The sequence below is a fragment of the Hyperoodon ampullatus genome (assembly GCF_949752795.1).
Source record: "Hyperoodon ampullatus genome assembly, chromosome: 5".
Taxonomy (NCBI): Eukaryota; Metazoa; Chordata; class Mammalia; order Artiodactyla; family Ziphiidae; genus Hyperoodon; species Hyperoodon ampullatus.
The window spans coordinates 78,310,066-78,337,387 of NC_136918.1; the positions used below are offsets into that span (position 1 = coordinate 78,310,066).

Sequence of the window (27,322 nt, forward strand, 5' to 3'; positions counted from 1 at the left end):
CCTGGGACATATGGTGGAAGCAAAGCTATACAGAGAGAATCTTACACAGAAGATTACACATACACATTCACAAAAAGAGAGCAGGGGGAAAAATCAAAAATCTTGCTCTCCAAGTCCACCTCCTCGATTTGGGATAATTCGTTGTAAAAAGAGGAAAAGGGCGAAAAGTCTGAAATCTTGCTAAGTCCACCTCCTTAATTTGAGATAATTCGTTGTAAAAAGAGGAAAAAAGGGGGGAAAGTCTTAAATCTTGTCCTCAAAGTCCACTTCCTCAATTTGGGATGATTCGCTGTCCATTCATGCACTCCACAGACGCAGGGCACATCAAATGGACCGTGGAGCTTTAATCCGCTGCCTCCGAGGCTGCACAGAGAGATTTCCCTGTCTCTGCTCTCACAACTCCCGGGTCTCAGCCTTGGACCTGGCCCCGCCTCTGCGCGTAGGTCGCCGGAGGGCGTCCGTTCTTCGCTCAGACAGGACGGGTTTAAAGGAGCCGCTGATTCGGGGGCTCTGGCTCACTCAGGCAGAGGGGAGGGAGGGGAATGCCCTCTCCTCGCGCACCAGGCAACAAAAGGGAAAAAAGTCTCTTGCCTCTCCGGTAGCTCCAGACCCTTTCCCCGGACTCCCTCCGGGCTAGCACTAACCCCTTCAGGGTCTCTTCCTGCCGCCAGCCCCAGTCCTCTCCCTGCGCTCCGACTGAAAGCCGATACCCGAGCCTCAGCTCCCAGCCCCGCCCGCCCTGGCGGCCGAGCACACAAGCCTCTCGGGCTGGTGTGTGCCTGAGGGCACCGATCCTCTGTGCCAAAATCTCTCTGCTTTGCCCTCCACACCCCTGTTGCTGTGCTCTCCTCCGCTACTCCGAAGCTTTCCCCCTCCGCCACCTGCAGTCTCCGCCCTCGAAGGGGCTTGTAGTGTGTAGAAACCTTCCCTCCTTCACGGCTCCCTCCCACTGGTGCAGGTCCCGTCCATATCCTATTGTCTCTGTTTATTCTTTTTTTCTTTTGACCTACCCAGGTATGTGGGGAGTTTCTTGCCTTTTGGAGGGTCTGAGGTCTTCTGTCAGCGTTCAGTAGGTGTTCTGTTGGAGTTGTTCCACGTGTAGATGAATTTCTGATGTATCTGTGGGGAGGAAGGTGATCTCCGCGTCTTACTCTTCCGCCATCTTCCTCCGGCTCTCTCATTTTTTTATCTCAAAGTTTTCTGAGCATGAAGTGATCTTACATCAAAGGTACCTAAGTTGTTTTACTTTTACCACTGTAATTCATTCAGTCACTAAATCTTACTACTTATTGTTTCAAGCCTTCTTCTGTCTGTCATAAAATGGTGGATAGTTAAACATTAAAACTGATAATTTTTTTAAATGTTTATTTAAAATAAACTCATTGTATCTGAATTTAAGTGACATTTTTGTGAAAGTAATTATATTCCAATTTTCTTTTTAATGTTATGAGAGTAGTGGCATTGTTTTACATTGTTGTCTCTTGAGTGTCTGGCTTAGTAGAAGACAGCTGGTTTCTTCTGTCTGCTTCATTCAGTCTTGCGATTTTTGGTTTGTTTTAAGTATATGAAGAATATCTTGCTTTACACACATATGCAGCTGAAAAAGAGAGGAGCATTTTGGTAACCTTTTTAGATAATTGTGGATTTTTTTGATACACCACCAAATTTGGGTTGTTTCTACCACTAATGAGTAGTCTCTTAAAGGTTCGTTTGTTGCAATCAAGAATCTGAACCCATGGGCTTCCCTGGTGGTGCAGTGGTTGAGAGTCCGCCTGCCGATGCAGGGGACGCGGGTTCGTGCCCCGGTCCGGGAAGATCCCACATGCTGTGGAGCGGCTGGGCCCGTGAGCCATGGCTGCTGAGCCTGTGCGTCTGGAGCCTGTGCTCCGCAACAGGAGAAGCCACAACAGTGAGAGGCCCGCGTACCGAGAAAAAAAACAAAACAAAACATTTTTTAGTGGTAAACAAACTAAGAATGAATTATTTTCTGGTAATGGTAGGCTTGAAAAAAAGCCACTATTTATTCTGTATTATCAGTATCTTACCAGTTTTTCTTAAGTTCTTTGGTTAAAACAGTAAAATTGGGCTTCCCTGTTGGCGCAGTGGTTAAGAATCCACCTGCCAATGCAGGGGACATGGGTTCAAGCCCTGGTCCGGGAAGATCCCACATGCCACGGAGCAACTAAGCCCGTGCGCTACACCTGCTGAGCCTGTGCTTTAGAGCCCGCAAGCCACAACTACTGAGCCCATGTGCCACAACTACTGAAGCCCACATGCCTAGAGCCCATGCTCTGAAATGAGAAGCCGCCGCAATGAGAAGCCCGTGCACCTCAAGGAAGAGCAGCCCCCACTCGCCGCAACTAGAGAAAGCCTGCATGTAGCAACGAAGATCCAATGCAGCCAAAAATAAATTTTTTAAAAAAACCTGTAAAATTATGGAAGATTTGGTTGCTTGTACAGCATTTTTTAAATGATGTTTGAGTCTGCAACAATTATTTAACTTGTTAATTGGAACAGGTTTAGGAGCGACTCAGTTTCAACATAAAATTAGATCTAGTCACCTAGATCAGTAACTCAGCAATTTTTGAACATTTGTTGTGCTGTGTTAGGTACCAGGGATGCCAACTTGAATAAAAGAATTGGCTCCCGTGGGAGTTTAAAGTTGAATGTGGAGCCAAGCCTTAAGACACAGAAGTGTAAAATGTGCTATTAGACTTCAGTACTTTTTCTGACACTATTTTATCATTTAAATGATTGTAATAGTTTTAGAATATTATATATAATCAAGAAGATTGAAGCATATACATTTTCTTGAACTTTTAAAATTACAACCAGATTTTTAGATTCTCTTATTTAAAATGTTGGAGACAATTTTATTAAGCAATTTTTAAAACTCATCCTCATTGCTGTTATGTGTACTTAAAGGAATCCAGTTTCAAAATATTGGAATAACAGAAAGTAGATCGGTGGTTGCTTGGGGCTGAGAGTAGAGGCAGGCAGATTGAAAGCACAGGAGTAAGAGGGAACTTTTTGGGGTAGTAGAAGTATTCTATATTTTGATCATGGTGGTGATTATTCCAGTATATACATTTGTCAAAACTTGCTGAACTGTAGTCTAAAATGGGTACGTTTTATTGTATATAAATTTTACCTCAATGAAATTAATTTAAAAAGAAAACTAGGCAGTGGAAAAAATAGTGTTTCTAAATATTTCCTTATGTTGGTATTTAAGCAGTTTCTCCCCAACTAACTCTTATCTTCACAGGTAGCACAGAAGTGCGTTGTCATCCTTTATGTCCTGGTTTTTTAATTGGGAAATATGATCACTCTATGTACACAAGAAATAAAACCATTATTATTTATAAATTACATATTATGTTCAGGACATCATGACAAGGCAGAACCATCCAAAGGAAAGAGGAGAATAAAGTATCTGTACTACTTTTGTGTTATAAACCAAGTTCATTTTTTTTGGCCAGCCAGTTTTCAACTATGAGTAAATGATGAATTTTGCTTATAACCCTCATTCTGTACAGAAGCTGTGCCATATTTGGTCTTGAAACACTGTAGTGCGTTATTTCCATCCCTCTTAGGTGTCTCTCTTTTTTTTTTAATAGTTTTAAAAAAATTAGTTTGGTTGAGCTGGGTCTTAGTTGCAGCAGGCAAACTCCTTAATTGTGGCAGGCTGTCTCCTTAGTTGCAACTCGAGGGCTCTTTAGTTGTGGCTCGCTGCCTCCTTAGTTGTAGCATGCAAACTCTTAGTTGTGGCATGCATGTGGGATCTAGTTCCCTAACCAGGTATTTAACCCGGGCCCCCTGCATTGAGAGCGTGGAGTCTTAATCACTGTGCCACTAAGGAAGTCCCTCTCTTAGGTGTCTTTAAACTGCAGATAAATTTCCCAGAATATGTCTGGGAAGAGGCCAGCAATGATAGGAAACCATTGCGGTTGGATGTGGGGGAGGATGAAAAAGCAGGACTGAATTCCTGGTTAATTCCTTTAAGTACTGGAGTAACATGTGATATTGTCTTCTAGAATTACCCCTAACCACTAGAGTATCTAATGGACTACTAAATTATAGTACTGCAGCCCTACATTAGCACTTCCATAATAACTGTGGTCTTATTTTTTAATTAAAGAGTTAATTATCAAGACCTTTTGGTTCTTTTTATTCTTTTGCTGTCTTTTGTATTTTTCATTGCTTGTGTTCTACACATTTTATTTGTATATCAATTATTTGGACTCAGAACTTTTTTTTTTTCCTGGAGGAACAATGCAGATCTTGGCGGTTAGTTCTCCAGGCTAGCCTGGGGAAGCCTACTATATTTATAATATGCTCAAAGAATAGTACCATGAAACTCTCCCTACTTCCACCCCGAAGTGTCTACAGGCGTATTTCTTCAAGGATATGTTTCTCTGATATAGGGTTTAGGACTGGCATAACTGCAAACCCAAGATAAAGGCTCTGACAGAATGAGATTACTGGGGAAAGACAAGGTTCCGTGGGTTAACCTCCTGAATCAATTTGGGTTAGGCTTAGTTGCTTGTAACAGAAATCCCAGAATGGAAGTTGCCTAACTAAACGCATAACGGTGAATTTTTTCCTCACCTAAGGAAAGTTTGGAGGTACGCTGGCCGGGGCTGGGATGGAGGCTTTGTCATCCCAAAGAGCCCAGCTTCTTCCTGTCTTTCTACTCTGTCTTTAGCATGTGGCTTTCATCCTCAAAGCCATCTTGTATTCCAAGAGAGCCATCACACTGTATTTCAGAAAGGAGGAAGGAAGGACAAACGTGTACTCCCAGGTCTCTGCCTCTCTTTTAAGGAGCTCTCCCAGAAGTCCCATCCAACAACTTTTGCTTAATGGTTAGAATTTAGTTTCATGGCCCCACTGAACTGCAAGGCAGGCTGGAAAACGGATGTCTCTTAGCTGGGCACGTTATCTGTCTGAATAAAATTGAGAATGAGATATTAAGAAAAATAGGCAGTTTATGGCACACTCTGTTCATGGAAGGACATGAAAAATTGAAGCAAGATTTACAATTTCTACAAAAAGTACAGTTATTCCGGGCCTCTGCAGGCAGCAAGTATAGGGACCAGAGAGAATTGCAGCATTAAAGGGACGATTCCAAGAATGAGTCTGTACAGCCATCCTTAGTGCATAGCTAAGAATGCCCTTGTCAGCTGGGGAGAGAGGATTTTGAAGCCAGAGGGATTTCTTAGGCAGCCATAGGGCTGGCAGTTTCAAGGGGGGGCCCCTATGGCCAGATCCCTGGGGCAGGATGATTGATGGTCATTTTATTTAATGGTTAAGTTGATAGGTTAGCAATCTGCTATACGTCTCACTGAAGAGAGGAAGGGAAAAGAACAAAGTTCATATCTCTCGATTAAGTACTAATGCATTAGTACTTATTGAGGGATCAAGACAGAGACAAAAGCAAATATCAAGCATTCTTGACCTCTTAATTTATTGTACAGTTGTGTGATCATGATAGAATTGCCTTCTGGCATATTGGGGAGGGGGTAATTGATTTGTTTATGTTGTTATTTCATGTTGGTGTCTTCAACTAGATTTTAGAGTTCTTGGTAATAGAGATGTTTATGCCTTACACTTTTTGAGTCTCCATCCCCTATTAGCATATCACATATATTATCGGTCAGTAGTTTTTGATTCTAATAGTTGTGCTATAGCAGTGATTCTCAACTCTCCCAGATCTTGCACCCCCTTTATACAGTTTGTAGATAATACGATTACCTACACATGTAATTCTTTTAAATTGTTAAAATACCTTACCCATAATATAAAAGAATTTTCGAGGAAGTATTTTATAATAAACAACATATATTTTGATGTGTTAATGCTCAATAACTACTCTAGAAGACATAACAACATAGTCAAGTTCAGATGTGTGATTAAGTGGACCTCCAAAGCCAACATATAATGATTTTGAATGGATAGTCCATTTATTCCAGAAACCAGGCCCAACCTTGATGCACGCTGTGGTCTGGGATGCGCCTCCTCTGATGTTGCAGACCCTGGGGGAGCTCTCTGAGTTCTCTGTGAGGTTGTGGCAGGTGGCTATTGTCAGCCACTGTGTGTTGGGAGAATTGTTTAGACTTGGGCACTGGCCTGGGATGACCAAGGAGCTCCAGGACCATACCCACCAGACCTGTATTTTCCCAAGAAAAAAATTCCAGAGGCGAAGCAGAGTAATAAGTCTTCCAGCTGATTAAAAAACATGAAGCCAAAGCTGAGAGTAGATGAATGCAGAAACTAGATTCAAGCTCTGTTGTGTGCTGTGGACTCTGCCAGTTGCTGGGGTCTGTGAGGTGAATATGTGTTCAAAAGACAGAAAATAACTGTAAATCGTGCATGATTGTATATTCACTCTACAAACACCTGTTTTTCAACTACTGTACTAGGGCTAGAGAGTCACAGACAGCCTTGGTCTCCTCTCCTCAGGGAGCTCATATTCTATAGTGAAATCAGACAAGTGAGTCTAACCGATTGTCATAACTGTTATGAAGTAAGCAAAAATGGGCCAAAATTAGTACGCAGAGGGACTTCTAAAAGGGTAAGTTGGGAAGCTTTCTCTGAGGAGATGATATTTAAGCTGATTCCTAAAAAATGAGAAGCTAGCCAAGTGAATGGAGGGTCAAGAGCTTTCTAAGCAGAGTTCAAAGCCCTTGAATGTGACAAGAGTTTGCCTTTTTGGAAAAAAAGAAAGAAAGCCATTGTGATTGAAGCCTGGCCAGTGAGACTGAGAGGGTTAGAGGTGTCAGAGAGGTGAGAGGGGCCTGGTCATGCAGGCCCATGATAGAGGGCATTTGGATCTAATTCTAAGTGCAGAGCAAAGGGGAGACAGGACTTAATATTTTAAGATCATTCTTTGCTGCTTTGAAGAGAATGGGTCGGACAGGCAAAGAATCAAAGTTCTTTGGGAGAGACAGACCAAAAGAGAGAATGACCAGGTTGCATGCGGTAGGGGAGGGAGGGGTTGCGGTGGGGAGTGTGGAAGGGTTCAAGGACACGACATTTACATTGGGTCTTGAAAGAGAAATGTGAATTGGGGTGTGGGAAGGGCAGCGAGGAGACCAGCCAGGCAGAGGGAGCAGCAGAAGCAAAGGCAGGGAGGTGTGTAGCCCATGCTGGGAGAGCAGTAGAGAGGTAGTGTAGCAATGGTCTCATACCAGAACCTGCATCCCCTTTACTGTTCTGAAATGCAGTTTGCAGGTGATATAATTACTTCCACAAATAATTTTTTTCAACTATTAAACTACCCCAGCTATAAAATACAGGAGAATTTAAGCAGAAGTATGTGATTTAATGTGTAAATATTCAAGCGTCACTATACTAGAAGACATAATGAATTAATCAGATGCTTGTACCTACCTACAAGGAAAAGGTTCAGTTTTTGGTTTTTTGTTTTGTTTTGTTTTGTTTTTGTGGTACACGGGCCTCTCACTGTTGTGGCCTCTCCCGTTGCGGAGCACAGGCTCCGGATGCACAGGCTCCATGGCCATGGCTCACGGGCCCAGCCGCTCCACAGCATGTGGGATCTTCCCGGACCGGGGCACGAACCCGTGTCCCCTGCATCGGCAGGCAGACTCTAAACCACTGCGCCACCAGCGAAGCCCAAAGGTTCAGTTTTGAAGAGTTAAGATAAAATTCCATAGAATATTTCCAATATATTATATTTAACATTTTGAAATGAGGCTAAATGAGTATGTTTGTATCTATACACATAGAGTCACCATGATGAGACAGTACAAGCACAGACTGATATTGGTGTATACATTGCTAAACCAAATATCATGAGTTTCAATGCTGCTGGTGACTTTTTTTCAAAATGGTGAACAACTCTTGATGAAGCTGCGGGAACACAAAGTACAGTCCTCCCTCAACTTACTTAGTAATTGTGTTTCTAGAAAATTCAGTATGTGTTAAAACCGTGCAAAAGTCCTTTTGAGAATATATGAAATTAAGAGAGCTCTGGCGCTTCCCTGGTGGCGCAGTGGTTGAGAGTCCGCCTGCCGATGCAGGCGACACGGGTTCGTGCCCCGGTCCGGGAAGATCCCGTGGCCGCTGAGCCTGCGTGTCCGGAGCCTGTGCTCCGCAACGGGAGAGGCCACAACAATGAGAAGCCCGCATACCGCAAAAAAAAAAAAAAAAAGAGTCAGAGCTCTAATCTCAGGTAACTAAGATCAAATTTTTCAGTGTTATGAAAATTGTGCAAGATACAAAACTTCTGTTGTTGAGCTGGATCCCTGACCCCCATCCACTGAATACCAAGGCACCCCCCTCCTATTTATTATGACAACCAAAAATGTCTCCATGTTTTTTAATAAAAGGACAGAACTGTCCCTCAGTTTCCACATCTGTACAGTAGATATAACTACCTTCAATCTCATAAGGATTAAATGAGATGATACATAGAAAATGTTAGTATCAGGGCCTGTCCCACCATATGGATTCAATAACCTGATAGTTAGCAGCTGAAAATATAGGTTTAGCAGTTGAAAATATAGATTTAGTCGTAAATAGAAGAGAAGTTAGGACTGGAAATGAAGGTTTAGGAGTCATGTATGTAGGTTCATTTAAACATTACAAAGCACCAGGCAGAAACTTAACATTCAATTTAAGAGGGATAAAAGTAGGGTCCCATGGCCTTCTCCTAAACTCTATAACGTCAAGGATGAAGAGATATGGCTAGGCAACAGTTCATAAGAAAAAGGCAGTCAAGCCTAGATTAGCCATGGTATAATTCAGCTGCTTTTTTTTTTTTTTTTTTTTGCGGTACGCGGGCCTCTCACTGTTGTGGCCTCTCCCGTTGCGGAGCACAGGCTGCAGACGCGCAGGCCTGGCGGCCATGGCTCACAGGCCCAGCCACTCCATGGCATGTGGGATCCTCCCGGACCGGGGCACCAACCCGTGTCCCCTGCATCGGCAGGCAGACTCTCAACCACTGCGCCGCCAGGGAAGCCCCAGCTGCTTTTTCTTAAAAAAAAAAAAAAAAAAGCACCGTCTGACAGTGTATTAATAGTGTAATGTCCAGATCATGGAATATTGAGACCCATATGCAAGGTACTACATAGGCTCTGTCTGGGGTTCATTTTGGGAGCCAGGCTTTAAGAGGGCTGTTGACAAAGGTAGTCAAGAGGAGAGAAACTGGAAGGAAAATTTAATGCTACTGAGTCTAGATATTTGAAAAAAATGATAAAGGAGAAGACATGACCATTTTTCAGATAATTTAAAGACAACAGTTTTTGGCAGAAGAGAAAATAAACCTGTTGTTTGTGGAAAACAAATCTAGGACCTTCTGGAAGTTACAAGAAAGCAAATATTTATTTTGTAGTAAGCAATCAACCAGATGCTTGCTCTTTTCAGGGGTGATGTAGAATAGAATTTCATGGATAGAGATGATTTCTAAAGACTTTTTCAACTTTTGAAGTGGATGTGGGAATAGACTCCAGGATGGATCACCCCACCAGTCACCTGTGTTAGTTTCACTGATGTGGCTGCCTAACAGGGTCACTTGTTTCTAGCAAGACCCAACGCAGATTCCTCCTGGGCCTGCACTCATTTCAGAGATTTGACTACCTGTAAGTAGCTGAATTCAATTGGCAAGAAAGTCCCAACTCTCAAGAGCCTGTGGGGAAAGAAAGCCAAAATAGGTAACACTCAATGCTATCTATTTTCTGACAAATTTACTTTGACTTACTCTCTCTCTGCCACTTGCCCCCAAACCCTTCACCCTCTGGTTTTCCCAGCCAGTTTGCAGCTGAAGTTTAGGTCACCCTGATCTAATCATTCCAAAATAATTCTTCCTTTTTTAGTCATTACTGTGTTAGATAAGAGGTCAGGGAAGCCTCACGTCAGTTTTTCATATAGTCACCCCCGACCTGGTAGAAAAACTTTCCTTCTGTGATTCTTTCTGAAGTAGTGCTCTAGAACAGTTTCTCACCTGTGGTTGGTCCACCGACTCCCTCAAAGTGTATGTGAAAGTGTGTGTGTGCGCGTGCACGCGCGCGCACACTCACATGTGCGTGTGCATTCATTTCTCTGAGGAGAGGGATATCAGCATTCATTCGACTTCCAAAGGCGTGTATCTGTAAGAAGATTAAGAGTCACTTAAACCAGCCTCTTCTTAGGTAAGACAGATCCCCGTTTTTTATTTTTATATTGCGTGTCTTTCATCTACCTTTAGTTAAATTCCAAACTGAGGTGTGGTGAATTGTTTAACAAGGACCAGGTTCGTTGGAAGCCTCCCTAAGCTCCCTGCTTGGACTGGGAGCCCTTCTTCTGTGATCTTAGAGCACTCTCTGCTCACTGCTGTGAGAGCACTTTCTGCATTATATCGGAAGGGTCCATTTATAGGACTATCTTCCATTATGAGATTTGAAGGGAGGGCCTGTGTTGTATTAATTTTCATATTCCAAACATTCAGCATCATACCAGGTATGTAACAGATGCTCAAAAATGTTCTTGACCTGAACCATTTACCCATAATAAGCCAACAGATTCTTCTTTCCTTCCCAAGCAGCCAAAGTTTTAAGCACTTAACCTGAGCCAGGTATTATATTAGGCATTGGGAAAACAGAGGTAGGCTCCCTTCATGGAGCATATGGGCTATATCCAGAGGGGACATGATTTTTGCCACCCCCTGGAGCTGCTGCATTTGAGCCATATGCATTTACAATAGTGCTGACCTTGCAAAAACTCCCCTTTTTATAACAGATATTAGTTATATGCACATATTCTATTTTTATCACTCAAAACAAAAATGAAAAAGCTTTTTCTAGTCTTCCTTAAAACCATCCATTAAAAATGTCTCTCCAAAATCCTTTTTCTCTTTGAGTAGTGTTAATGCTTTGCTTCCACAAAGAGAAAAGTTTGAAGATACTGATAAAGTAGTGTCAGCATTTAGGACCATGTTCTGCACATAGAAGTGTTTTTTGTTTTGTTTTTTAAAATTCAAAAGGAAAAATTCATGATTCAAAAAAAATAAAATAAAAAATAAAGCAAAACTTTCCTGCCTGGTTCACTAGTGTGTTCTTTTTCTTTTTCAGCTTATACATATCTTAAATTCCATGGATTTGAGTTTATGTCAAACTACGTTCGTAGTTTTCTAACTTTTATTTAAAAGCAGGAACACCCTTTCTTCAAACCTAAATAAAATCAAGCAGAGCAGTTTGCTGAAAGAAAGAGCCTTTGCTGCTATCCCCAGTGCCCTAAGGGGGTGCCAGGGGGCCTGGTTTGAGAACTACTGGACCAGATGGTATTTATGGATCAGTAGTTGACTTGGGCAGGATCTGTCCACAGAACTAGACATAAGGAGTGCCAAGTTGAAAACATTGTGCTATCTCTTTTTCAAGTTCTTTACACTTAAAGAGTTAATGACCTTGAGGAGCATAGCAAAAGTATTTCAAAAGATATGCTGTGTCTCACCCACCTGAAGACTCTAGTTTAGTAGGTATGAACTACTATAGATGCTCCAGCATCTATAATTTTAAATAACTCCACTAACCTAGGAGAAGGCTTCTTTCATGTGGTCTTTGAAAGTGCAAAAAGTTAGTACATTACTTATGCCTCAAAATATCTGCACTGCTTAGAGGGAATGTGCCTTTTTGGATTCCTGGGTTAAGCTTCAGAGATTTAAAAAAATACTTCTATTTCCATTGCAGTCACTGTTCCTGCTGCCTGAGCCACTTCCCCCATATATTTGCATAACTGTGTCTAGTGTTTATTGTCGGTCTCCAACCTCTGAAATGTAAGCTTCATTTGGGTGGGCGTTTTTGTCTATTTTGTGCATTGATTCATCACATGCTCTAGAAGAGTGTCAGGCATGTTATAGGCAGACAGTAAATATTTGTTGAATAACTCCTATTAGTGGGGTTATTCAGATATGTTATTGGTTAAAAAGACTTCTTGAATTGCTCTGGAAACCTAACCTCTTCCATCTATAGCGATTTCTGTAAGAGAGTGTTCCAAGTGCCCAAAACCAGATGTGTTAGTGAAAATGTGTAACACTCCTATACAACAGAGTTAGTTGGCTCTTGATGGACTGTGACTTTATTTTCAAAACAGGATGTGATATGGTCTGACTTTGGGTTTCCTGGAAGAAATGGACAGGAAAGTACATTGTGGATCGGCTCCATGGGGGCCCATACACCCTGTCATCTGGACACCTATGGTTGCAACCTAGTATTCCAGGTACAAGGAAGGTAATGCACACGTGCATGCACACGCATGAGGGAGAGAGAAAGAGAGAGAGAGTGTGTATGTGTGTGTCTTTTGTGTGTTGCACAGGAAGAGGAATGAGTGTCGGGTAGGGGGCAGGACTCCCTGCTCCATCCTATCAGCCTGCCTCATGACCAGGGCAGATCTCTTAACCTCTGGTTCAGTCTCCTCCTTTGTGAAATAAGGGGAACAGTATAGATGGTGGTGTCTGTGTTTATTGGTCAGAAAGCTGATCAATCAAGTAATAATCAAAGCTGATTATTACTGTCAGAAAGCTGATCCTAGAACTCTAGGAGTACACTCCCAGTTCAGCTAAACAGATGTCTGCTTAGCTCTATAATGTAAGAGTCTGCATTAGTAGTTGTAGAGCGTAGGGGGTGGGACTTGCTCTCTTGTTTTGGGAGAGCAGTGGGAAAACGATGACTGCTCGTGCCCGCAGGCTTCAGCAGTGTGGCATGAGATTGCCTCGTCCGTGCACGCGTGTTGGCTTTTCAGGAGCAGGAGAACGCTGTGACTGCTCATGCGCGCCAGCCCCAGCCACGGGGGCAGGGCTGTGTTGCAGCCTCCCACACTCACAGACTTTAGCTAGGGAGCAGTAGAATGCCGGGACCGTTTGTGCCCACCTGCCTGCACCAGGGCTGGGGAAGTGCTCTGGTCACTGGAGCTATTCGGCTTCAACATTGTGGCAGGGTAGAGCCACAGTTGCTCGCCCCTGCATCCGAGCTTGCCCACCTGTGCCCGCAGGTTAGGTGGGGAACACAACAATGGCGTCTGCCAGTGCTTCCATCCCGGGGGAGCATTTCCATCATTTCCCACCCCTTCGGTGGATACTCTCAGATTCTAAATGACTTTCCTTCACGTGTAGTCTCAACACTTTTCAAACTGCTGTTATTTTGCTAGGGTTTGGGACAAGTGAGATGTACGTGAACCCTTTACGAGGGGAGTCTCAGTTTCGTGTAGCACTCGGGGACCCTTAGACACCTGTCCCGTTGGTTTCCTAAGCCAGCTGTTACGGGGGCTCATCTCTGTGGTATAGATCCCAGGGGCCGGGGCTCCTAATGTGGGGTGCCAGCCCCTAACTTCCCGGGAGAAGCCCTTTTCTGGTGAGGTCCCTTCCTGTTGTGTGCCACCACGCAGGGGCCGGGGGTTTTGGCGGGAGCGTCTCTCTGCCTCTCCTGCTCATCTTGATGTAGTTAGTCCTTTTTATTCTTTATTGTGGAGCACGTGTTCAGCTAGTTCTCAGGTTCTTTTCAGAGGGAACTGGTCTATATGTACATGTGTATTTTTTGTGCCTGTGGGAGGAGGTAAGTTCAGGGTCTTCCTCTGCTACCATCTTTGAACTGCTCCCCCAACGTGTGAAGTACTCTGAAAACTATAAAGCTGTATGAAATAGTTCCTCCTGGATTCCTCAGGTCTTTATTAAGCAGCCTAGAACGTCTAGGTGCATTATTAATGCACTATGGTTACAGCAGTGAATCAAGTGTGCCTGGTCCCTGCCCTTATGGAGTTAATAGTCTGAACCTTAAATTTCGTTAGAGAGGGCATCATTTGAAGTGGCTGCTTTCCGTGTGTTCTGAGTGGAAAATAAGCCAAAGAAATTCAGTTGGAAAAACATTACCGAAAAATACCTGGGTTCTTTCTGTGATATAAAATTAATATAGCTTTACTTTAATTTTGTCATAGACCATATTTTCTGGCCTCATATAGCTCTGGAGTAATAAAATAACTAACCAGTAAATATTTATTGAGTATCCTGCCGTGCAGATACCATGTGTTACAGTAGGAACAGAGGTGAACAAGTAAGACACCTCTCTGCCCTAAGAGAGTGTATGTATGGTTAGAGTGCAGGGAAGCCCACGGATTGCTGTGATATATCTAGGCAGAATGAACATGCCCTTGAGAAAGGTTTCGTAGAGCCATGCAACTAAAAAGTAGAAGAGAAAATGTTCCTGTTGGAAAGATTAGGGAAGATTTCAGAGGGGAGTTGCCATTTGAGATGGGTTTCAAAGGGTGGGTGAATGTTCAAAAGACACAGGTGGGAGGAGCAAAGGGACCAGCATGAGCAGAGTCCCAGGAAAGCGTGGGGTATATAGAGGGCCCAGTGAGTTGTCCGTGTAAGTTGTGCATTAGAGACAGAGGGATTAGTAGGAAAGGCAGGGTGGAGCCTGAGGGTCTTAATGCCCAGGCAAATACTGCTTATTCTCTGTTCTTTCAGCATCAGAACCAAGAGGTTTTTGAGCCAGGGATGACATGATGATTGACTACCTTTTCTGATTAAGAACACAAGGATGCAAATATATTACATTTTAAACTTAGCAAAGCAAATTGTATGGGATGGTTATCATCATGGCTGTTCCTTTGGGAAACACAGCTATAGTGCAGGGGTCTGGAGATCTGTGACCTAGTACTGGGTCCACCACTAACACAAGCCCAGTGAATGACACTGAGCAAACCCTGGCTCCCTCTTCCACTTCTTTGAATGTAAGATTAGACTGATGATCTCTTAAGGGTCCTTCCAGCTCTAACATTCTAAACATCCTAAATGCCAAAAATTCTCCCAAACTAGTCATAGGTCCAGTGGGAAGAAGCAGCTTTATCATCTCTAAGGCAAAATGAGATTTTATATTTCCTAGTTTGAGAAGAGCAGTCAGCTCTTTTGAAAGGACATGTTTTGAAAGGACATGATAGCCTCTCTGTAACTGTCAGGGGTCACTAGAGGGCTTTAGGGCTTGTCTCAGAACTAGGTTCTTTTCCCTCTCTCTTTGCTTCCCCATCTGTGTATTTCTGTCTGGCTGTGTCTCTTCCTTTTTCACACTTCTCCCTCCTTTGCTTCAGACTTCCTCCCTCTGTTGGCTCAAAGTATTGGTGTGTCTAGTGTTTTGTGAGTTAAGGTTTATCACTTCCATTTTTCAAAAAATTTTAAAGTGACAAACATTTTACAGTTTTCTTTTTGAAAATTCCTATATGATACTACTTTTTAGTTGTGTGGCATCATTCGTGCATTTCTGTTCCTTAATGGATCAACTTAACAAATGTTTAGGTTCAGGAGTTTACAGCCCCAGTAGGGAGAAGTCTGGAAACTGTTGGGTGGGTAGTTACTCTGGATGAATGGTTACTCTGCATAAGAGAGGAATCCAGAGATTTCAAAGGGTAGAGATTATTCTGGGGAGCTCTAGACTCAGGGATGGAAACCGTTTATGAGGAGGCTGACTTTGATTTGGGATAAGAAAGAATGATCTTACAAAGGAGCTCCTGTCCCTGCAAAGAGGCTGCTCAGGGCATCATGAGATACCCACTAGTTGCTGCCCTTCCTTTACTAGGTGTCTGCAGAGGAGATTCCAGCCCTGAGTGAGAGATGGGCCAGGTGACCCCTGCGGTTCCTGTATTCCTTTATGGATTGAATGAAAATGAGTGAAAATGAGCACTTAGCTGCTGCCTTCTTACATGTTTTGTCTCAAGTTTAGAGTACTAACTTGTATGTTATTTTTTTAACTAGGAAAAGATGGCATCTCTTTCCTCCTGAAGATACTCCTTTCCTTTATCCAACGAGAATCCCTTATGAAGAATCTAGCGTGTTCAGTAAAATCAATGTTGTCAATCCTGATTTAAAACGTTTTCCTCAATTTTGGAAGGCTCGAAGACATATGGTTACCCTGAGCCCCGGACAGGTAATGGGAGCTTTGAAACATTGGTGACCTGTCAGTGGACACCCCAGCTATAGCTTCTTTCAAGTCTTTATGCCACGTGCCTCCCTATCAATACAAATGACAATGGTTCCTTCCCTGCTGCCCTGCTATTGGAACATAGCTTCCCGAGCTGTAGGCTTCACGCACAATCCCTGCTTCACAGGTCATGGGAGGGAGATGGGAGGAGGGAACACAGCTCCTCCTGCTGGTGAAGAGGAGAATGGCCTGTGGAGGAAGATCCAAAAACTCAGTTATTTTTATTCAGGTTAAGAGAAGGTGTCAAGGCATGAGTACTTGAACATTTCTGGAACATTTATTCACAATTAATATCTGTTCAACCAAGATAAAATCCAGACACACAAACACAGGTTCGAACGCATCCAGTTAGTGGGCCAACAAAGGCAGAATGAACTAAGAATGATTTAGGATTTTTTGTTTGTTTGTTTTAATTGAAGTATAGTTGATTTACAATATTGTGTTAGTTTTTGGTGTACAGCAAAGTGATTCAATTATATATATTTTTTCAGATTATTTTCCATTATAATTTATTGCAAGATATTGAATATAGTTCCCTGTGCTATATCGTAAATCCTTGTTGCTTATCTATTTTATGTATAGTACTTTGTGTCTGTTAATCCCCCACTCCTAAGTTACCCCTTTCCGCATAACCAAACATGATAATTGTAAGTTTGTTTTCTATGTCTGTGAGTCTGTTTCTGTTCTGTATATAGATTCATTTGTATCATTTTTTAGATTCCACATATAAGTGATACCATATAATATTTGTTGAGAATGATTTGCTTTTAAGCAAGAATGGATGTTACTTTTGTAACTGACTGTCTCTGAAACATTTCCAAAGGTTTAGTACTTAGTGCTGCTACCCAGTGGGGAATATCACCTTTACAACACTGGCATTTGCTGTCTGATATTTTATTAACATTTGCAAGTTTTTCTTAGTCTCTTAAGGAGATTTTATTCCCTTGATTATCCCTCTGACCTGCCTGTGTTCCTTCTTTTGCTCCCTTCTCACTGGCTCTTCCTGCTTCCTTTACACTCAAGTGCTCCAGCTCGAACGATTTCACTAAGTTTCCTCAACCCATCAGCAGTCATTCCCCATTCACCTATTCCCCCCAGCCCTTGACAACCACTTCTCTCTTTTCTTTCTGTATAGATTTACCTATTCTGGACATTTCACATAAGTGCAGTTGTGCAGTCTGTGGACTTCTGTGTCCGGCGTTTTTCACGTCGCATAATATCCTCAAGGTTCATCCAGGCTGTAGAATGTTATTAGCACTTCATTCTTTTTTATGGCCGAATATATTCCATTATGTGGATATACATTTTATTTATCCATTAAACAGCTGATAGATATTTGGGTTGTTTCCACTTTTTGGTTATTACGAATAATGCTGCTATAAACATTTGAGTGCAAGTTTTTGTATGAGCATATATTTTCAGTTCTCTTAGGTATGTACGTAAGGGTGGAATTGCCGAGTCATATGATAACTCCGTGTTTTTTAACTTTTGGGGGAATTGCCAAACTGTTTTCCACAGCAGCTGCACCATTTTACATTCCCACCAGCAATCTATGAGGGCTCTAATTTCTTCACATCCTCACCAACACTTGTTATTTTCCTTTATTATTATTATATTACTACAACTATAGCCATTCTAGTGGATGTGAAGTGGCTGCTAATTCTTTTTTTCTTCTATTTTTTTTTTTTTTTTTTTTTTTTTTTTTTTTTTTTTTTGCAGTACGCGGGCCTCTCACTGTTGTGGCCTCTCCCGTTGTGGAGCACAGGCTCCAGACGCGCAGGCTCAGCGGCCATGGCTCACGGGCCCAGCCGCTCCGCGGCATGTGGGATCTTCCCGGTCCGGGGCACGAACCCGTGTCCCCTGCATCGGCAGGCGGACTCTCAACCACTGCGCCACCAGGGAAGCCCCTCTTCTATTTTAATAGCCAAATTCTAATGAGTATTTCTGTCTGTTGTATCATTTTTCCTTATATCATGCTGTTTCCTGAATCCACCATAAACTGGCTCTCTCTCTTACCACTTTACTTGAAAGTATACTCTATGATAGGACATTAATGACCTCTTAATGACTAAATCCAGTGGCTGAAGTGGACGTTTTTAGTGCCCAGTTCTCTTAAAAGGAGGTCTCTTCCCATCTCCACCTTGTCCATAGCAAGTACCACCAATTTCCTAAATCCGAAGCCCAGAAGCTTCAGATCATCTCCATCTGCTGTACTCAGCCTTCCACAAACTCTTGTAATGACTCTGGATAAATGCAGTCCTTCTTGATTCTGCCCATTGCTTTTGTTTGCTATATCTTCCTATTTAAATGTTAACATTTAATTTAATAATTGGACCATTGCAAGAATCTCCTGTCCTTCCCAGACTCTCCCACAATGTCACTGTCTTAACCATCCCCCTACTCAGAACTTCTCAGCAACTTAAAATGCCTACAGGATAAAATCCAGATTCTTTATTCTGAACTCAGGGCCCTCCACTGGCCCTAACCTGATTCACCACTTTCTTCCCCTTTACTCCTTCTGCAGTAGTAAGACTAACCTACTTGCTGTCCCTCGACAGTCCCACCCCCCTTGCCCACTTCTCCCTCCTGGCATGTCCTCATTCTCTCTTAATCCTGGTTCAAATCACACTTCCTCCATCCAGGTTGCCCCTAACCTCCCTAGAAGCATGCCTGCTTCTCCCACCTCTGAAGATCTCTACCACCAGCGTCCACTCCTCTGATTTACCACTTATATAATTTATAAATTATATAAGTGGTTATAAGTGTTAAAAAGTGATTTACCACTTTTCTATATATTATTTTTTCATTGGCTAGATTTTAGACTGTGAGAAGGCAGAAAATATGTCCTATGTGCTTACCTCTGCCCTTTCTCAGAACTCATACAACTATTATGTGATGGAAAGGAGGAAAAGTTAGAATCCTTTACTAAGATTTGGATGCAGACAGAGAAGGTCCAGGATAAAGGAGAGTAGAGACTGGAGAAGCTAGTAATATCCTTTGTAGAACATGCAAACTTGTTAATTTAAGAAAAGGAATAAAAGGATTGTGGGTTTTTTTTTCTTGTTTCCCTTTCTTATTAAAATATTATTATAAATTCATTTGAGTTTGTTTTTTTTCCTTAGCTTCATTTAAGATCTGATTCTGACATAAAAATAAAATGTTCTGTTCTTGTGCTAACCGTTTTTTGTTTGGTTTTCAGGTTCTGTTTGTCCCCAGACACTGGTGGCATTATGTGGAATCCATTGATCCTGTCACTGTCAGTATAAACTCATGGATTGAGCTGGTATTTTTTTTTTCTAACAAATGTAATCTCCCTGCTTTTAAGATATACAGTGCCTGTCTATAGAACTTGGTGATTAATTTTCACCAACACTCCAGTGTTACTTTGTTTTGCTCTCCCGTAATTTATGTATTCTGCTCTCTGTTGATGGATAGTGAGGTTGGAAATAGGATTTTTGTGACACACCATTCTCTTTCTTTTAAGGGCACAAAATGGGCCCTGACGTTGGTGTGCCGGGTCTTCTCCCTTGACCGGTGTTGTTAGGAGAATCATGTTGGGCCTGGCTGGATCCGCCACGTGTGTCCCACATTGCCGGTCCCATCCCCCACCATCTGGGCTGGAAATACTTGCTTCTTGGTTCAGGGTCCTCATTAATAATTGCAGAATTCTCAGTCCTGACTTACACATTTTCTCAGAGCAGTCTTTCAGTGCTAGGTGTTATCATTTTATTTCTCCCAAAGGCTTTTCCCCTCCAATATGCTGTGCTTAATCCTGGTTGCCTGCTCTACTTGACATTTAGAATGGCTACTCTTATGGCTCAAGTCTGTCTCTTCCACCTGAGGTGTCATTGCATCTTTGTATGCTTTAACCAGAGGCTTTGACTGCGCCTGTGCCCTCGTTAACCTGAGGCCTTGAATGCATCTCTGCTCTCCTGTACCCAAAACCTTGATTGCATCTCTCTCCTCTCTTTGGCTGCCGCACCGTCCCCTCACTCAGACTGTTCTTATCCTTAGATAATGGGAAGGGCTTTGGCACAGGGGGAGCATAAGGAATACTATAACAGCAAGCTCTATTGTGTGGCTTAGAAGAGTCGTAACCCTTGGGTGAGAAGTATAATGGGAGATCAATAGACTTACAGTTAGAAATTCTGCTTAACTGATTGCCTTGCTTGGTATCCCCCTTTCTGCTCCAGTGTTCAGAATGTCCCTCTGAAAAGAAGTTGGTCAATCAATTATAGTACTTAAGTCATTTATTTTCTTTTACTCAGAGATCACATTTTTATGTTGCCTGTAGTCCAATGTCTGAAATCCTTTAATAATATGTATTTGTCTAGTTTTCCAGTTGTTTATGGTAGGAAAGTAATTAAGTTACTGTTACTCTATCACAGCCAGAAGTGGACATCTCAGTTGAATCATTTTTATGCCCATTATCTGAAATACGTTATTACTGTTTACATTTTTTTTAAGATAAGATTTCTTTGTCTCTAAGGGTAGTCAACATACTATTCTTTAGCGCATGGTCTTATACATATTAAATAAAAAATACTAGGTGCAGCGCAGAAGGAGAGCCACTGCAGGCCAGCTTCTCCAACTCTGAAGGCACTCCAGGGATTGGAAACCATGAAATCCAAGCATCAAAGTGAATGGCTTAATTTGCTATACCTCAGATCATCTTCAAGTGTTAATTGAAATTATCCGCAGAACACTGAATCAAAATTAAAGTTAAATACATATATAGAGAAGCAAGAAGAGCTACAATCCTGCAGCCTGTGGAATGAAAACCACATTCACAGAAAGACAATATGAAAAGGCAGAGGGCTGTGTACCAGATGAAGGAACAAGATAAAACCCCAGGAAAACAACTAAATGAAGTGGAGATAGGCAATCTTCCAGAAAAAGAATTCAGAATAATGATAGTGAAGATGATCCAGTACCTTGGAAAAAGAATGGAGGCAAAGATTGAGATGATGCAAGAAATGTTTAACAAAGACCTAGAAGAATTAAAGAACAAACAAACAGAGATGAAAAATACAATAACTGAAATGAAAAATACACTAGAAGGAATCAATAGCAGAATAACTGAGGCAGAAGAACAGATAAGTGACCTGGAAGACAGAATGGTGGAATTCACAGCAGGGAACAGAATAAAGAAAAAAAGAATGAAAAGAAATGAAGACAGTCTAAGAGACCTCTGGGACAACATTAAACGCAACAACATTCGCATTATAGGGGTCCCAGAAGGCAAAGAGAGAGAGAAAGGACCCGAGAAAATATTTGAAGAGATTATAGTCAAAAACTTACCTAACATGGGAAAGGAAATAGCCACCCAAATCCAGGAAGTGCAGAGAGTCCCAGGCAGGATAAACCAAAGGAGAAACACACCGAGACACATAGTAATCAAATTGGCAAAAATTAAAGACAAAGAAAAATTACTGAAAGAAGCAAGGGAAAATTAACAACACATAAGGGAACTCCCATAAGGTTAACAGCTGATTTCCCAGCAGAAACTCTACAAGCCAGAAGGGAGTGGCACGATATATTTAAAGTGATGAAAGAAAAGGAGCTACAACCATATTGTAGATTATTCTACTCAGCAAGGATCTCATTCAGAGATCCTCGGAGAAAGCAAAAGCTTTGCAGACAAGCAAAAGCTAAGAGAATTCAGCACCACCAAACCAGCTCTACAACAAATGCTAAAGGAACTTCTCTAAGTGGGAAACACAAGAGAAGAAAAGAACCTATAAAAACAAACCCAAAACAATTAAGAAAATGGTAATAGGAACATACATATTGATAATTACCTTAAATGTGAATGGATTAAATGCTCCAACCAAAAGACACAGGCTGGCTGAATGGATACAAAAGCAAGACCCGTGTATATGCTGTCTACAAGAGACCCACTTCGGATCTAGGGACACATACAGACTGAAAGTGAGGGGATGGAAAAAGATATTCCATTCAAATGGAAATCAAAACAAAGCTGGAGTAGTAATACTCATATCAGATAATATAGACTTTAAAATAAAGAATGTTACAAGAGACAAGGAAGCACACTCCATAATGATCAAGGGGTCAGTCCAAGAAGAAGACATAACAATTATAAATATATATGCAGCCAACGTAGGAGCGCCTCAATACATAAGGCAAATGCTAACAGCTATAAAAGAGGAAATCGACAGTAACACAATAATAGTGGAGGACTTTAACACCTCACTTACAGCGATGGACAGATCATCCAGACAGAAAATTAATAAGGAAACACAAGCTTTAAATGACACAATAGACCACATAGATTTAATTGATATTTATAGGACATTCCATCCAAAAACAGCAGATTACACTTTCTTCTCAAGTGTGCATGGAACATTCTCCAAGATAGATCACATCTTGGGTCACAAATCAAACCTCAGTAAATTTAAGAAAATTGAAATCGTATCAAGCATCTTTTCTGATCACAGTGCTATGAGATTAGAAATAAATTACAGAGAAAAATATGTAAAAAACAGAAACACATGGAGGCTAAACAATACATTACTAAATAACCAAGAGATCCCCGAAGAAATAAAAAAATACCTAGAGACAAATGACAATGAAAACACGACAATCCAAAACCTATGGGATGCAGCAAAAGCAGCTCTAAGAGGGAAGTTTATAGCAATACAATCCTACCTCAAGAAGCAAGAAAAATCTCAAACAATCTAACCTTACACCTTAAAGAACTAGAGAAAGAACTACAAACAAAACCCAAAGTTGGTACAAGGGAAGAAATCATAAAGATCAGAGCAGAAATAAATGAAATAGAAACAAAGAAAACAATAGCAAAGATCAATAAAACTAAAAGCTGGTTCTTTGAGAAGAAAAACAAAATTGACAGACCTTTACCCAGACTCATCAAGAAAGAGAGAGAGGACTCAAATCAATAAAATTAGAAATGAAAAAGGGGAAGTTACAACGGACACTGCGGAAATACAGAGCATCCTAAGAGACTACTACAAGCAACTCTATGCCAATAATATGGACAACCTGGAAGAAATGGACAAATTCGTAGAAAGGTGTGACGTTCCAGGAGTGAACCAGGAAGAAATAGAAAGTATTAACATACCAATCACAAGTAATGCAATTGAAACTGTGATTAAAAATCTTCCAACAGGGCTTCCCTGGTGGCGCAGTGGTTGAGAGTCCGCCTGCCAATGCAGGGGACACAGGTTCGTGCCCCGGTCTGGGAAGATCCCACATACCACGGAGCAGCTAGGCCCGTGAGCCATGGCCGCTGAGCCTGCGCATCCGGAGCCTGTGCTCCACAACGGGAGAGGCCACAACAGTGAGAGGCCTGTGTACCACAAAAAAAAATTAATTAATTTTAAAAAAATGTAAAAAAAAAAATCTTCCAACAAACAAAAGTCCAGGACCAGATGGCTTCACAGGTGAATTATATCAAACATTTAGAGAAGAGCTAACACCCATCCTTCTCAAACTCTTCCAAAAAATTGCAGAGGAAGGAACTCTCCCAAACTCATTCTATGAGGCCACCATCACCCTGATACCAGAACCAGACAAAGATACTACAAAAAAAGAAAATTACAGACCAGTATCACTGATGAATATAGATGCAAAAATCCTCAACAAAATACTAGCAAACAGGGCTTCCCTGGTGGCGCAGTGGTTGAGAGTCTGCCTGCCAATGCAGGGGACACAGGTTCGTGCCCCAGTCCAGGAAGATCCCACATGCCATGGAGCGGTTAGGCCTGTGAGCCATGGCCACTGAGCCTGCGTGTCCGGAGCCTGTGCTCTGCAACAGGAGAGGCCACAACACTGAGAGGCCCACATACCGCAAAAAAAAAAAAAAAAAAAAGGAAAAGAAAAAAAAAATACTAGCAAACAGAATCCAACAGCACATTAAAAGGATCATACACCATGATCAAGTGGGATTTATCCCAGGGATGCAAGGATTCTTCAATATACACAAATCAATCAATGTGATACACCATATTAACAGATTGAAGAATAAAAACCATATGATCATCTCAACAGATGCAAAAAAAGCTTTTGACAAAATTCAACACCCATTTATGATAAAAACTCTCCAGAAAGTGGGCATAGAGGGAACCTACCTCAACATAATAAAGGCCCTATATGACAAACCCACAGCAAACATCATTCTCAATGGTGAAAAACTGAAAGCATTTCCTCTAAGATCAGGAACAAGACAAGGATGTCCACTCTCACCACTATTATTCAACATAGTTTTGGAAGTCCTAGCCATGGCAATCAGAGAAGAAAAAGAAATAAAAGGAATACAAATTGGAAAAGAAGAAGTCAAACTGTCACTGTTTGCAGATGACATTATACTATACATAGAGAATCTGAAAGATGCCACCAGGAAACTACTAGAGCTAATCAGTGAATTTGGTAAAGTTGCAGGATACAAAATTAATGCACAGAAATCTCTTGCATTCCTATACACTAACAATGAAAGATCAGAAAGAGAAATTAAGGAAACAATCCCATTCACCATTGCAACAAAAAGAATAAAATACCTAGGAATAAACCTACCTAAGGAGGTAAAAGACCTGTACTCAGAAAACTGTAAGACACTGATGAAAGAAATCAAAGATGACACAAACAGATGGAGAGATACACCATGTTCTTGGATTGGAAGAATCAATATTGTGAAAATGACTATACTACCCAAAGCAATCTACAGATTCAATGCAATCCCTATCAAATTACCACTGGCATTTTTTATAGAACTAGAACAACAAATCTTAAAATTTGTATGGAGACACAAAAGACCCCAAATAGCCAAAGCGGTCTTGAGGGAAAAAAGCGGAGCCAGAGGAATCAGACTCCCTGACTTCAGACTATACTACAAAGCTACAGTAATCAAGACAATATGGTACTGGCACAAAAACAGAAATATAGATCAATGGAACAGGATAGAAAGCCCAGAGGTAAACCCACATATCTATGGTCAACTAATCTATGACAAAGGAGGCAAGGATATACAATGGAGAAAAGACAGTCTCTTCAATAAGTAATACTGGGAAAACTGGACAGCTACATGTAAAAGAATGAAATTAGAATACTCCCTAACACCATACACAGAAATAAACTCCAAATGGATTAAAGACCTAATTTAAGACCAGACACTATAAAACTCTTAGAGGAGAACATAAGCAGACCACTCTTTGACATAAATCACAGCAAGATCTTTTTTGACCCACCTCCTAGAGTAATGGAAATAAAAAGAAAAATAAACAAATGGGAACTAATGAAACTTAAAAGCTTTGCACAGCAAAGGAAACTATAAACCAGACAAAAAGACAACCCTTAGAATGGGAGAAAATATTTGCAAACAAATCAACAGACAAAGGATTAATCTCCAAAATATGTAACAGCTCATGCAGCTCAATAGTAAAAAAAGAAACAACCCAATCAAAAAATGGGCAGAAGACCTAAATAGACTTTTCTCCAAAGAAGACATACAGATGGCCAAGAGGCACATGGAAAGCTGCTCAACATCACTAATTATTAGAGAAATGCAAATCAAAACTACAGTGAGGTATCACCTCACACCAGTTAGAATGGGCATCATCAGAAAATCTACAAACAACAAATGCTGGAGAGGGTGTGGAGAAAAGCAAACCCTCTTGCACTGTTGGTGGGAATGTAAATTGATACAGCCACTATGGAGAACAGTATGGAGGTTCCTTAAAAAACTAAAAATAGAATTACCATATGACCCAGCAATCCCACTACAGGGCATATACCCAGAGAAAAACATAATTCAAAAAGACACATGCATCCCAATGTTCATCGCAGCACTATTTACAATAGCCACATCATGGAAGCAACCTAAATGCCCATCAACTGACAAATGGATAAAGAAGATGTGGTACATATATACAATAGAATATTACTCAGCCATAAAACAGAAATTGGGTCACTTGTAGAGACGTGGATGGACCTAGAGACTGTCATACAGAGTGAAGTAAGTCAGGAAGAGAAAAACAAATATTGTGTATTAATGCATATATGTGAAATCTAGAAACCTGGTACAGATGAACCAGTTTGCAAGGCAGAAATAGAGACACAGATATAGAGAACAAACGTATGGACACCAAGGGGGGAAAGCAGGTGGGTGGGGAGTGGGGGGATGAATTGGGAGATTGGGATTGACATATATACACTAATATGTTTCAAATAGATAACTAATGAGAAACTGCTGTATAAAATAAACCTTTAAAAATACTATACATGAAAAAAAAAGAAAGAAATTCTGCTTGCAGCACGCTGTATTGGAATCAGAGCAAATATCATGGTAGAGTGCATGGAGTTCACTTCCACTCCCAGGAGTTCACTTCCACTCCCAGTGCTAAAGTCTCGTCTACAATAGCCTTACAGATGCTTTGCCTCCCAAGATAGCTCATTCCATCGTGGAGATGTCATCTGCCTGCTTGTAACCATACCCATTACTTCTAAAACTATACAGAATTTTTTTTTTCTGTTTTAACTGTTTGAAGGGGGCACCTTTTATGGCTGGCATCTTTCATTCAGCATAATGTTTTCAAGAATCATCCATGTAGTAGCATGTATCAGTACTTTATTCCTTTTTTTTATGGCTAAAAATTTTTTTATTGTACAGATATACCACATTTTGTTTATCCACTAGTCAATTGATGGACTTTTGGGTTGTGTCTACTTTTGGTTATTATGAATAATGCTACTGTTAACATTCGTGTACAAGTTTTTGTGTGGATGTATGCTTTCATTTCTCTTGGTATGTACCTAGGAGTGGAGTTGCTGGGTCATATGGTACATCAGCCAAGGCAGGCCAACAGGCTGGTAATTCAGACAAGAGTTAAAGTTGCAGTCTGGAGTCCAAAATCTGTAGAACAGGCTGGCAGGCTGGAAACTCACTCAGGATTTCTGTTGCAATCTTGAGGCAGAATCTCTTCTCCAGAAAACCTTAAATTTTACTCCTATGGCCTTCAACTGATTGGATGAGGTCCACCCTCGTTATTGAGGATGATCTTTTACCTAAAGTCAGCTGATTATAAATGTTAATCACATCTACGAAATATCTTCACAGCGACATCTAGACTAGTGTTTGACTAGACAGTTGGTCACCATAGCCTAGCCAAGTTGACTTATAAAATTAACTGTCTGGTAACTCTACATTTAACCTTTGGGGAATTGCCAGGCTGTTTTCCAAAGCAGCTGTACTATTTACATTCCCACCAGCAATTTGTGAAGATTCTGATTTCTCCATATCCTCACCAACACTTGTCGTTATCTGGCTTATTATAGTCTTCCTAGTGTGAAGTGGTATCTCATCCTGGGGATTTGCTTTTTTTTTTATA

General features: G+C 41.3%; 1 protein-coding gene across 1 annotated transcript in view; it reads left to right on the forward strand.

Moving 5' to 3' along the window:
* Positions 1–27,322, forward strand: part of HSPBAP1 (HSPB1 associated protein 1) — a gene marked incomplete at its 5' end in the record, with an annotated part of 61,405 nt that overhangs the window by 31,689 nt on the left and 2,394 nt on the right. The window contains 3 exons of the mRNA XM_079704671.1: positions 12,085–12,221; positions 15,734–15,905; positions 19,159–19,242. Of these exons, the coding sequence (XP_079560797.1) occupies positions 12,085–12,221; positions 15,734–15,905; positions 19,159–19,242 (393 nt within the window). The remainder of the gene's footprint in view (positions 1–12,084; positions 12,222–15,733; positions 15,906–19,158; positions 19,243–27,322) is intronic.